Source organism: Lutjanus erythropterus, chromosome 3 (genome assembly GCF_056507025.1).
Source record: "Lutjanus erythropterus isolate fLutEry1 chromosome 3, fLutEry1.hap2, whole genome shotgun sequence".
Taxonomy (NCBI): Eukaryota; Metazoa; Chordata; class Actinopteri; order Lutjaniformes; family Lutjanidae; genus Lutjanus; species Lutjanus erythropterus.
Window position 1 is genome coordinate 27,487,773 of NC_139319.1, and position 12,660 is coordinate 27,500,432.

General features: G+C 39.3%; 1 protein-coding gene across 1 annotated transcript; it reads right to left on the reverse strand.

Moving 5' to 3' along the window:
* Nucleotides 1-1,218: 1,218 nt before the first annotated feature.
* LOC146330174 (docking protein 1-like) lies at nucleotides 1,219-11,851 on the reverse strand. Its single transcript, XM_084713351.1, has 7 exons — nucleotides 11,457-11,851; nucleotides 10,475-10,553; nucleotides 5,182-5,324; nucleotides 4,985-5,095; nucleotides 4,799-4,868; nucleotides 2,431-2,603; nucleotides 1,219-2,342 (listed from the first exon to the last, which is right to left on the reverse strand). Exons 1-7 carry the CDS (start codon nucleotides 11,511-11,513, stop codon nucleotides 1,419-1,421), a joined length of 1,557 nt encoding a protein of 518 aa, XP_084569477.1. The 5' UTR covers nucleotides 11,514-11,851; the 3' UTR covers nucleotides 1,219-1,418.
* Nucleotides 11,852-12,660: the final 809 nt, after the last annotated feature.

A 12,660-nucleotide genomic window follows, 5' to 3' on the forward strand; every position in this document is an offset into this window, starting at 1 on the left:
TTTTTTACACAGGAATATATGTGTGAACCTTTCAAACATTAGCCACTGTAAGCTACCAAATGTAGGCGGCAACAGACCTGAGTGTGTTGAAATGACCGACGGTTTTTCATTTTCACTTTAATTATATTGTACACTGCTGAAAATGGGACAGTATCTTGAAAATGCTTTGACCAACATATGAAGTTGAAATAAAAATATAAAATAATATTTTTGAAAAATACATAGATTATATACAGTGGTTACAGTATGTGTGTATGTTGTACAATTTATGTTCAGATGGAAACGGGTGACTTTGACCACATGGAGATATTCTCTATGAAAATGACAAACACTGATTTCATCTTCATACAGCATTATTTACAGCACTTTACATAATTTAATAAAAAACAAAATTGTCTGATATATTCTTTCCTTAAAACATTCTTGTCTGAGTTATTAAGCAAAACAACATCTTAAACCAAACAACACACACTAACATTTTAATATATTGTCAACTTTAAGGCATTACAAAAAATATTCTCAAGTCTAAAAATTGCCATTCGGTGTATAGATCCTGCCACTTTATCTTTGGAACTACTATTTTCAAAATATTTACAAAACCTTTTATTTGGTTCTATATGAATTTGAAGAAGAGCTCCACCAATTTCATACCTCAAAGTCTGTTGGTGTGGTACTACTGCATTATGTGAGAAAAGCCTCTTGTGGCCTCAGGGGAGAGAAGTGTTGCCACTTCAGGCAGCGTTGTTTGGGTCTGAAAACTACAAGGCTGGAAAGGTTGAAAAGGGGCGAGGCTGCGTTAGCCACCACCAGCACCTGTGACAAAATGTCAGCATTTGACAAGTCAGGGTGAAAACTGGTTGATGCAAGGGATGTTTGCGATTAGTCAAGTAAATGATTTAATGCCACCACTCTCGCTATAGGTGGCACCAGAAATACGAGTCGGTTAAACAGTTTATCAATATTTTATTTGTGGACAATGCCAGTTAACTGTTGTCTCTGAGGTGTTACCCAGCCAGCCAGTGGCGGTGGTGGCGGCTCTCGCCCGGCAAGTCGGACATGTATACAACCACTCAACTAGAGCAATGTGTGACCACATTCAGCACAGACACTGACGTTAACCTGCAAGCAGAGCCGCCTGCTGCTGCTAGCACTGCTAACATTAGCCACACTGTGTATTAGGCTGGCAGCTAACATCAGCTCCAGGTAAAAGATTTTTTAAAGGTGAAGCATTTGGTGAGCTGTTGTTATGTTTTGTAGGTTAACGTGTAATGTTTGTACTACATGGAGCAAAGTGACATAGATTTCAGCAGCATTTAAAATACAATTTACCGATTGTTGACTGTGATTAACGGCTTCAAAAGGCTCTTAATACACATTTGGTTCAGGTTTTTAGTATTAAGCTATACATGGCAACTGAATTAAATGATGCCCAGGTTCTCGTAGATGACATCATCAAGAGACGGGTCCGTGGCAGTGGTTGTGCCCATACTGGCAGTGACAGGCGAAGAAGAAACAGAGCAGGGAGAGGTGGCGGTAGAGGATGAAGTGGGGCTCGATGATGGTTTTGTTTTGCAGACTTGAGCATAAAGGTGGGCGAACGGGTCTGGTTTGCTTTCATTTTTATGAGCCACCTCCTCTTGCTTGCTCATGGGCTCAGTATAAATGGGTTCATCATCCGCAAAACGCTTTTCTCTGCTCTGAGTGAGAGTTTGTTTATTCTGAACCGGACTGATTTTATCATACACTTCAGAGTAGACTGAATCTGGGCGTTCGATGTCAAAGCAGGGATTCGAAGCAGAGGAGTTAAGAGGAGGTGGGGTGGCAGTTGTTCTTGAAGTGGGGGGTGTGAGCGGGAGAACACATGCAGGGTCTACATACAGAGCCATGGTCGGTTGCGGTTCCGGTACAGATTGAATGCAGTCAGCGGGGTCAGCATATACAGCTTCTGATTGGCCACTAACATGGCCTCCAGAGAGGCCGTCGTGTGTGGGGACCAGTGGAAGAGGCATGAGGGTGATGGGAGCCGGCTGCGCTGATACACTCTCTGATGAACCAGTCAGATCCTCTTGAGCGTGTGTGCTATCCTGTGTCCTCAGTTTGTTCTCCAGAATGGCAGCCATGCTTGTCATATCAGGTATTTTGGGGAGAGGGGAATGAGCCTGTATGTTGGGTATAATAACTTTCTCCCCATCTTGATTTTGGTTGCCCAAAGTAGCAGATGAAGTTTTCCGTTTGATGGTACTCTGAATCAAAGAGAATATTTTCTCAGCCTGCTGCGTCTCAAAGGTGAACGATCCAGGACCAGAGTCACAGCGTCGACCTGCTTCGATGGTTAAGGCCAGCTGGTCAGAGGAAGAGTCATATAAAGCATGTTAGTAAGTTTTACTGTACTCAATATGAGCACACTGTTCATGATATTAAAAAGCTTACCTTATCTTTTCCATATCGTCTCAGCAGTTCGTATGGCCATTCTCTGACAATGTTCTTCGTCTGTGTTTCTCTCAGCAGCAGTGCTTCTCGCCCCACCTGAAGCCAGTATGACCCCTGCAGGCCGCAACGTGTTGCTGCGTCAGTCCTCTGCACCACCACCCAGAACTCTGAGGCTGGACAGAAGACGGAAAATATTCTTTGTCACTGCTGTGCAAATAAAAATTAAATTTACAGGCCAAATGTTTGACCCTATCATGTAAACATACTATTAAAAAGAGTGGCAACATCAGTTTACAACAAAAAATTCTAAAATTTTGCCAATAGTTCCACAAAATCATTCACACTGGACCTTTAACAACTAAAACATGGGTATAAGAGGTTCATTTTTGTTAAGTCATGTAAGGTTTGGACCTTCAAAATGATCTTTTTTCCTCCAGTTTTAAAAATATCCTATTCAGTTTTTTCAACACATTCTCACTTCCAACTCATCTAATACAGCAACTTGGTTAGTAGTTCTGCGCTTCAAACTATGATGCTATTGGTCCCCTGCTTATGCCAATTTCGCAGGTGCAGGGCTCCACTGACAAGATAACATTAATAATATATGTATATAATATACAACATCTGGTTAGACTTTTAGAATAAAGCTTGCTGAAACGCATTTCACATTTTATGAGCTTTGAACAAGCAGGAAAGACAAAGTCAAGTGACCTTTGTTGTCATAGTCAGGTGACCTTCATCGCCATGATAATGTTGTGAAGCGGTGGCAGTCTGGTGGCACCAAAACTACTTTGTTAGGTATGTTAATTAGTACGTTAGTCATGTTATGTACATTTAACATTAAAAAGTCAATGCTGACACAAACCCTGGTCTCCTGGGTGAACATCTTGTGTTTGTTTGACCCACCAATCCACACCACCTCCTCCATACATGGATGCTCTTGCTGTTCATACTAGGGCACCTAATTAAAATAAAATGCTAGAGGGGTGCCTTTAGAGATGATGTTAAAACCGCTGAAAACTTGGCTTTAAGTAGGGAAAATGCATATATGATATCAAGGTTTAGTTTCTCATTAATCATCTACAAAAGTCTGAATGAAAATGAATGTTCATAACTACTAGAAGTCCTGGCTCAAAAACTGTTCATTTTGCTGTTCAGACCATTTTTCAAGAGTGTGTGGGCGTCAGCTCACATTTGATTGACAGCTGCCTCAGACGTCCCAATAAGGAAACTAAGCAAAATGCATTTTAGCACCTAAACAAAGCACCACCTAAAAATATCAATATCAGTTTAAGTGTGTGCTATATTTATAACATGTTCACCACTTTACTTTGTCGCCAGACAGCGTTTTCCTACAGGGAACTGAAGCCACCATCTCTGCTCTCTTTACAGCCACTAGACTCCACGCTCCATGGACAGAAACCATCTTTTTATCTCGCAGGACACAGAAGTTGTAGGAGTTTGTGTTTGTTAGTTAGTTTGTGTTACTGTTTGACTTCGGTGTGACTTTGATGTTCTAACATGTTTGTTCAGGTCTGAACTAATGTTACCTGCTGCGTATCGAGCCAGCAGTAGACCAGCAACTCCAGGGCCCTGCAGTGCAAGTTTTGTGGCCCTGAAGAGAGCACTTCAGTGGCTTCAGTTCGCTGCCGGTAAAGGCTGTGTAACCGTAAAGTTACCCAAAGTGGGGAAAATATTCTAAATACAGCGTATATTCAAACTGATTTTGGTTTCAGCCAGGTAAAATCACTATTTGTGTTAGAGGAGTGATATAATAGCTTCAGCTCCACGTTGTTGAGTTGGCTCAGACTCACAGACTCACAGCTGCAGCAGCAGGAGAAGAGCACTGACACAGTAACTGACGTTGACTTTTTTCTGACTGGTTTGTGGAATTAACTGCGTAATTTTTCGTAATAAATCTCAAGCACAACCACACCCAGCTTCAACCCAATACAGGAAAGTTCATTGAGAATATTTAAAATTTGGATTAAATCTGATTTCTAATACTTTTATAAGATTACTATTATGTACACAAGACCCTAAATGACATGGTTATAGTGGAATTGGGTTGACAGAGACTTTAAAAGGGTTTCTACAGTATCATAGTTTGAAGCACAGGGGGCAAGATGCTGTGTTTGACACAATGGGAGTAAGAACAGCCTGGTTTTAATCACTACTTTCACAAAAATATGTTGTTTGTTCAATTATTTATCTTTTCAACATATTCAAACAGTTCAAAACAGGACAAAGAAAGTTCAAGGGATAAAAGATTAAGTATTAGGAAAAATGGAGGGAAACAGTTGGTGAAAGGTGGGAAGCAGAAATGAAAATGTTGAACAAGATAAAAAGACAGGAACAGAAGCTTTACCATCATCTGCTGAGGCATATATCTGGTTCTCCTCCATATGTAGCTGATTAGAGCCTGAGCCACCTCCTCGCTGAGAGAGGAGAGGAGAGGGGGGGTTACTGAGTTGTTAAATATAATTAGAAAAGACTGCCCATACAGCAGGTGTCGAACAACAATCAACACGACTGATGTCTGTTTTCCTCTCACCTGAAACGTGCTGTGACACAGTTTTTCAACCCACTCCACGCAGTCATCTTTGAGTGCAGCAAACACCATTGTCCTGTCCTGCGTCTCCACACAAAACGCTGACATGTTCTCCTGCAAACGGCACAGATGGCAGCTTGTAGTATAAATTTAACTTTCTCTTATGCATGTGACCAGCATAAACAAGCAGAGAGGCTTACCATGGGACAGGCCTCTGCGTTCGGGGGGAGTCTGAGGACACTGATCAGCTCAGACAGTCGTACCACCTTCAGCTTCCTGTCCACATGAGGTTGGTGGTGGTGTCTCCTGACCCCAGCACCGTGATCGGCTCCAGTACCGACACCTGGAGGACATGATGGACAGACATAGGATTGTTATATTAGGATTATTTACTGACAAAATCACAATGAGATAGATAATTCCCAACATAGCGTTGACACTGTATTAAAGGACTTAATTAAAATAATTTTCTTTTTCAGCACTTAGATAGATGTTTATCATGTTTTGTTCCATTCATTATTCCTTACCCAGTATAAAAACATAAATAACACACCACGCATCTGAGGTCAACACTGATTTGTCTGTATGTGTGTCAATCAATCAGTGTGTCGTTGTCAAGACAAGCTTGCAGCTCTTTCTGTCACAGCTTGTCAGTATGCTCATGATTAACTGTCATGCTGAAGAAAAAGTCTGTTATTTCAGAAGTGCTCCTGGGGATTTATTTACTCTTTCCTTTGTAAAGCACCTGGCAGTGGAAATGCTGTGTTTATAGCGCCCAAAAGGTGGGCTTGGTAAGTATACTACGTGCTAAAATAAATGTCTCCCGCCGATTAAAATGATTATGGTCCCAGTTTGGGAGTCTGAGAATATTGTCTTCTAGTCAACAATAAATTATGTAAAGGTAAAAAGCAAAGGTGAATGATTTCTACTCACCAAGACCAATGCAAACATTTCAGTCTTGTGTCACTGAATGTCACATCACTGTTTTGACTGATGCCCAGGATGATGCTTGCAAAGTGCAAGCACGATCAACAGAACACTGACTGCAGTTCACTTCATTAATCTGGACAGTAGATATTTCATAATTTATCCACAGCGGTCATGTACGGCTTGCACTGTGATGATTTGATTTTAAGAGAATATTCTGCACAGACCCTGTCAGGGAGGAGACGCTGCATGAGGCAACTTGCTTTCCTGAATGCCAAATAGCCACAGGTGATAGCTTCAAGTAGGAGGTGTGAAGAGGATTTTGGCTGAATGACAAATGGAGCAAGCCTGAGAAGATACCGAGGTTTAAATTCAGGTGCTTTTTTTTACCAAGAAAAAAAATATACATTTCTTTTGCTTTAAAATGATGAAAATATCCCTAATCAACAAAATCACTAGGATAAATCAAGATACCTGCTGAAGAAAAGCAAAACAACAGCATTTCTTTTTACATTTTTTACTTAATCTTAGTAATGAAAAATTAATCTTGTTTACAAGCGCTGTAATAGTGTGGGACTCACAGACCAGCTCTTCTTATGTTTACAGAAGCACAAACATAGCACATGCGTAGGCTGGCTCACATCATTTGCTCAAATTTCATATTTTTTTCAGCAGTTTAGAATAATATATTTAATAATCATGAATATCAGGAATCATTAGGTGAGCACGTGCATGCAATGATAGTGTAAGGTGACGTGGCACCATCTTATGTAATGTTTGCTAAAGGCACACCATTATTATTTATAGGGCTGCTATAAATCCTGCACGCATGCTAATAAAATGAATACATGTTAGTGAGACATCTTCAGTATTTTCGACAATAACAAATACTGACATGCTGAGCTGTTGTGACATCAGTGGGGTTTTGTATTTAATGATTTTTCCAGCATATTCAAAACTTGTGCTCTTGGTTCTTTAAAGCAGGAAACAAGAGAGAATAATGCAAGGTGATTTCTCAATCACCCCTCAGGGTAAATCTTGTGTTTTTCCCAGTGCAACTTCAAGCATTCCCGCATCTTCATACCCCTACTTGGCAAACGCAGAAGACACTGTGTTGCACTTTGGACTTTGCACACACACACGTGTTTTAAAAGCTTTTGACAGACAAGGCAACTTTTCAATTAATTCTCACAACCAACACAGTTGAGTCTTTGGCTTTAGCAGGCCTGTCTTCTGTTGAATCCTGCTGTTTATTTTCTGTTTATTTGTTGATTGCAATTTACAGTTAGACCTCTGTGGCATATATTTCCCATCGAACCCCAATACATCCCAAAATTATGTTATCCTACTTTTGCTCCTCCCAGACTTTGATGAGAAACGTCTTCAGGTCTTCAGGTGTCTTGTGCAAAACAGCCAAGAGTCATATATCTCCAGACAGACACTACATGCTGATAATAAATTTACTTTCTGCAAGACTGAACAAGTGACTCGTCTGTTGCCTATATTACTTTTTGGAAAGACTCATTCAATATATTGTCCAAAACAACACATGATTATCATTGAGCCGAAAACATTATCACCTATTTTGAAAGTAACAATAACAATCTATGCACTGCTGATTTATGTTTTTTATGCTATTAGAGAAATTCCATGTTCATAAAGCCAGATTTCTTAATTCAAGTTCCATGTTTTAGGGTGTTTCTAATTTAAATTGAATGTAATTTTTAGTCACTTAACAATTAAGATACAAATTTCAGTAGATAAAATTTACTCAGAGATGTTTGATGTTGATGATTTGTCAGCAAAATGTATCTTTTTTGTCTGTTTGTTTGCGTGTTGTGTGATTTATTTTTGTATTTATTTAATAAGCTGGTATGACTAATTGATTGTACATTCTTACTACAGCAAAAATCTGTTAAAAAAAACAATTAAAGAAATAATAAAAATAATGAAATAATACAATTAATTACATACATTAATAGGCCTAAATAAATTGTATTTACATGAAAAGTCAGAGGACAAATGATACACAAACACAAAAAACAAACACTAGAGGTCACCATTTTCATTTTTATGTGTTCAGCTGAGACTTTTAAAAGCATGTAAGTTATTTGATATTTTGTATGTGAGTATTGGAAGAATAATTTAGTTTCACAGAAGGTTTCCAAAGAAGAGACAGATGTTTTTAGAATACATATACATATTATTCTAAATCCCGGATTTGCCTTGACTTATTATTATTCATTAAATATCATATTTATGGGAAATTATCTGTTGAGAAATAGCTGCACACTGTGAGATATCTATTGCTGGTATTAAGGAAACTCTAGCTTTCACACAAAATATTACTATGCAGGATAAAGGAGATAGAAAGTGAAGCTGCTTCCTTGCTCTCCCCTCCTCAACCAGCTCTTAGCACTTAGACACTTTCAGGTCAGCTCACTCAGCTGGGAGGCGTACAAATCGACTGCAGTCCTACTGTCCTCATAAACACCCCATCTTAGTGTTCACCCCCGTCCTTTGGGAAGGACCGACTTCACTTGACATGTGGTCGTCACACACGCACACGGGTCATTGTTCATAACAGCATACACACAGACTGAAACCCACTGTGCTGCACCACACTTCACCCTCCTGACTGCAGCTGAAGTACTCAGTGCCTGTCAGCCTACAACTGTACAGTGAAGTACTCGCCACCACTTACTGTGTCACGCCTTTCGTTCTGATCTAATGGCTGATCTGAGAGTTCCCTGTTACTTTACTATAGTTGTAGGCACAGTTATCATCCTCAGACTCCATGTTGCTTTTTGTTCCTTGGATTATTTAATATGTACACTCTATGTAATGTGCATAAGTACAGGCTGCACGTGACACGAGACAGATCACTGGAGAGGAGCTGCATCGTGCAGATGCATCCACTGAGCTTACATAATGTCATCACCAATTCTAGACTCTATTTAAGCTGTCAAACTCTTGCTGCTCATGTTCTGCTGCTGTTTTTCTCCCCATTGTTGTATATATGTCACAAGCATCTTCCACCACCACCCAGCATCCACCTGTGGGCTGTTTCTTCATGATTCCCCATGACAGCCACTGCACTCATCTCCCCCTGCTCATATTTCTTTTCTGGCTTTACATCTGGCTTCCCAGGAAGAGATATGAAAAAGTTTTGAGCCACTCTTCTACCAGGTTTTAGGATGCACATGAGGTGGGTCTCACTAAAATGTTTGGATGGAGTTTGATATACTTTAAAATGAACTGCATATCCCTCATTTAATTGATAATTACTTTAGAAATAAACCTGCTATCTATATGTATCCTACAATAATTGCTATTTCACAGTGCTTTAAATAATTATATAGCCAAAGAAAACTAAAAGGAGACTAACTCTAGTAGTTTTTTCCAACCTTTTTTGCTTGCAATCCATTGCCGCAAGTTGTCTTCCAGTTGAGACCAATTCAACCAAAAAGTGATATTATATCCATTAATCCATCTTGTGACCACTTTGCAACCCTTTGTTCTAGGAATCTCCGCATTAAAGGTTGCATTTTTGTTGCACTTCCATACATTTGGGAGGATTGCAAGAAACATTAAAGAGAAAAAGGTCAATGAAACAGAGGCCGAGCTACCTTGAATTTGTGTCCCTTGTAATGGTCGAATTCCAAATATACTGAAACCTACATTTCCTATAATACAATCAATAGGATCTTTCATCACCGGCCCTCAATCTTGAAACTCATCTTCTAGCATCTGATGATGATTCAGCCTCGGCCAGTGTTTTTCGGGGCTTCTGATGTAACCAGCGGATATCTTGATAACGACTTTCTCTTCTGTGCACTGGTCTTTGTTTACAGTCTGATTAGCAAGTTGAGACAAAAGAATGGAGTTGGAGGCTAATCTCTAGGAACAGATATCTACAGAACTGATGCTTCTGAGATTCCATTTAATGTGTTCCACCTCTTTTGCTCTCCTGTTTACCGACTGTTTCCCTACTGTTTACCTGCATGCAACCAAAGAGGGCTCAGATGTGACTGATCAATACTACTCGGACTACAAATTGGACTACAAACAAACTACAAACGGCTGATACCAAATCTTGTCCCTTGCCTACAGATTCTGCATTCATGTGCAGACATCTGTTTAAAGAGATTATGCTCTGCCTGGTGAAATCCCACATCTTTTAAACTCCATGCACCATTTTTATCTTAAAAATTCTCAAGCTCAAACTAAAATAACCTTGATCAACTCATCTAGACGGTTTAGAAAGCTTCTTCCAGAGCCACAGATCATACAACAGTTTAGACTTTATCGTCCCTAAGGTGAAGCTCATTTCCACAACACGGTACACATCAGTCAGCAAATAAACACACAATAACATATATGTAAACAGAACTTCATATGTAAAATTTGTGAAGTGGCCCTTTAAAACCTCTGCTCATTTGACTGCTTGTGTTTTTTTGACTGTAGCCATGTCACAGACTTTAGTAATTAATTTGGTGGTTTTAATGTCTAATCTTAACTTTAACATCACAGTGGGACAAACGGTGATAGAAAACATGACGGTACCTCCCATATCCTGGATCTCCAGTCGACCCACTCCACTGCTTGTATGGGGAAACAGAGACAACCACACCGGCTTCCATCTCTGACAGGTGAGACAGACAGACATGGTTAATGACAGAAATGACAGCTCAGGATAACACTGGCTACAAGGTGTCACCTCGCCAGCATGTAATACGTTACACAGTTGTCCAAGTTTATGATACAATGCATAATTTTACTCCTACACACGAGCATCACTCTCAACCTCACCCTTTCCCCTGTTAGTTTCAACCCTCCCACATGACACAGAGAGGTAAACATTAGTCACATCCACTCTGCGTTTTCAAGCCCAGAGGAGTGTCAGGGAGGAAATAAGGACAAATCAACACACCCTTCCTTCAAAATAAAAGTTGGAATGCATGCCTGCATTTGTAAAGGAACAAATGTTGTAGAAGGACAGTCTTATATTGAAACATGTAATAAATTATTGCTCAAAGTAGCATTGAAATGGCCACTGCAGTGACACCACACAGCATGAATGTGTGCTGTCAGTCAGTGCTGCACAGGAATGTGCAGCACTGAAACGCTGCTGTGTTCCAACTTGTTCATTTGGATTCCTGCTCTCACAGAGAGGCTGAGCGCTTTTTCTACCAAACCTACAGCTCATGTTTCACTCCCTCAGCTAACTGTACAACCTCAGTGAAACTAAGAAAATAAATCTATAACTATAACTATATAATACACACATTAAGTCTCACCTCAGATATACATAAAGCACTGGGTCATTAAGTATAAGTTGTATGACAGTAGATCTGTCTGTCTTAGTTACATATGTGCTGTCGAATCAAGACAGTTTTCAGGCAATGTTCCCACTGTATGAATCTGATCTTTATTACCGTAATCATAACAAAAAAATAGCTATTATCTGGTACAAGAAAACAAGGCTGTATATTCAATTCTGTGTCAGACTCATAAACTCATAAGTTCAAATCTGTCCTGTACTCACTTTGCCAGCTTTGTGTGGTCGGAGGTAAACCTTCCCTGTTTTGCTCTGAGAGTCCATCTGGGAAGCAAATGTGCTTCAGTTCTGACCTTTGGATTCAGAAAGGCGTACAAGGTTTTCTGTCTTTTCTTTTTTTTTTTTCTTTTGGTGAATAGTGGAGTTGGGCGTGCCCACAGTGAGACGCTCTTGAAATATGATCCTCACCTGACGTAGGCACGTAGAGGTGTAGCTGGGATTGCAACAGAGAATAGGGCAGAGTTCAGGACTAATTCAATATTTGAATATTCATAAATACATAGATCTATATTTAACAATCAATCACAGATTTCATTATTTATTAAGTTCTCAGCTAGACTTCTATAAAAAAAAGAATAAATCTGTAAAATAAATGTGCAAATATAAAGAGAAATAATTGATTAAAGAATAATTATAAACATTTTCATTTACTTTTTTACATTTATTTGTTCATTTATTTCTGTATTTATATGTTTATACATTTTCTGGACATTTGTATTTAGATATTTTTCTAAAACAATTTATTCATTTCTACATTTATTTTTTCATTCTTTTACAGATTTATTCTTTTTTATGGTACCCCTCTGACTCCATGACTATGGACCACTAACCACTAAAAGGCCTAACCATCATAGTGACACCAGACATGCTTTCATGTTAGCAGGTACAGTTTGTTGCTGAGATTTGAAGACAGTGACGTTTCTGTGCTCAGCCTCAGTGAGGATTTATAGTTCATGGAACAGAAATACAGTATGAGCACCTTTCAATATCATGTAATACAGAACAAAACAACACAAAGGGGTTCTTGATAACTCAGCCACATTTTGCTTTCCATTCAGTAATGCTGCTTTTGAGCATGAATTATCCATAATGGCGCCAGGTTATGAAACCGCCTGCATGAAAGGTCACTGCTAAATATAATGAGGATGTGAGTTACACGCAAAAATCTGCTGTCATATATTCAAGCTTCTCCTCTTCTCTGAGCTGATTTCTGTTCAACAGCTGCCGAAGAAGACGAGGGGGAAGAATATACATTGATCAGTACAACAAACCTATTGTATAATGAACTGTGATTTTATACAGCATTCCTGTAATGAATAATCCTTCAAACCTGTCATTTTTAATTGTTGTTGACACAGTGTCATAGAAGTGTTGATTCAACCACATGGTATTTTTACGATGTACTGTGGAT

What these genes read in the sequence shown, in the direction of transcription:
- LOC146330174 (XM_084713351.1), bottom strand. Translation starts at nt 11,513, where the DNA reads ATGGACTCTCAGAGCAAAACAGGGAAGGTTTACCTCCGACCACACAAA. An exon ending in TGTGTCACAGCACGTTTCAG is followed by an intron (nt 4,869 to 4,984) that starts GTGAGAGGAAAA and finishes CTCCTCTCTCAG; the next exon opens with CGAGGAGGTGGCTCAGGCTC. An exon ending in GACGATATGGAAAAGATAAG is followed by an intron (nt 2,343 to 2,430) that starts GTAAGCTTTTTA and finishes TCCTCTGACCAG; the next exon opens with CTGGCCTTAACCATCGAAGC.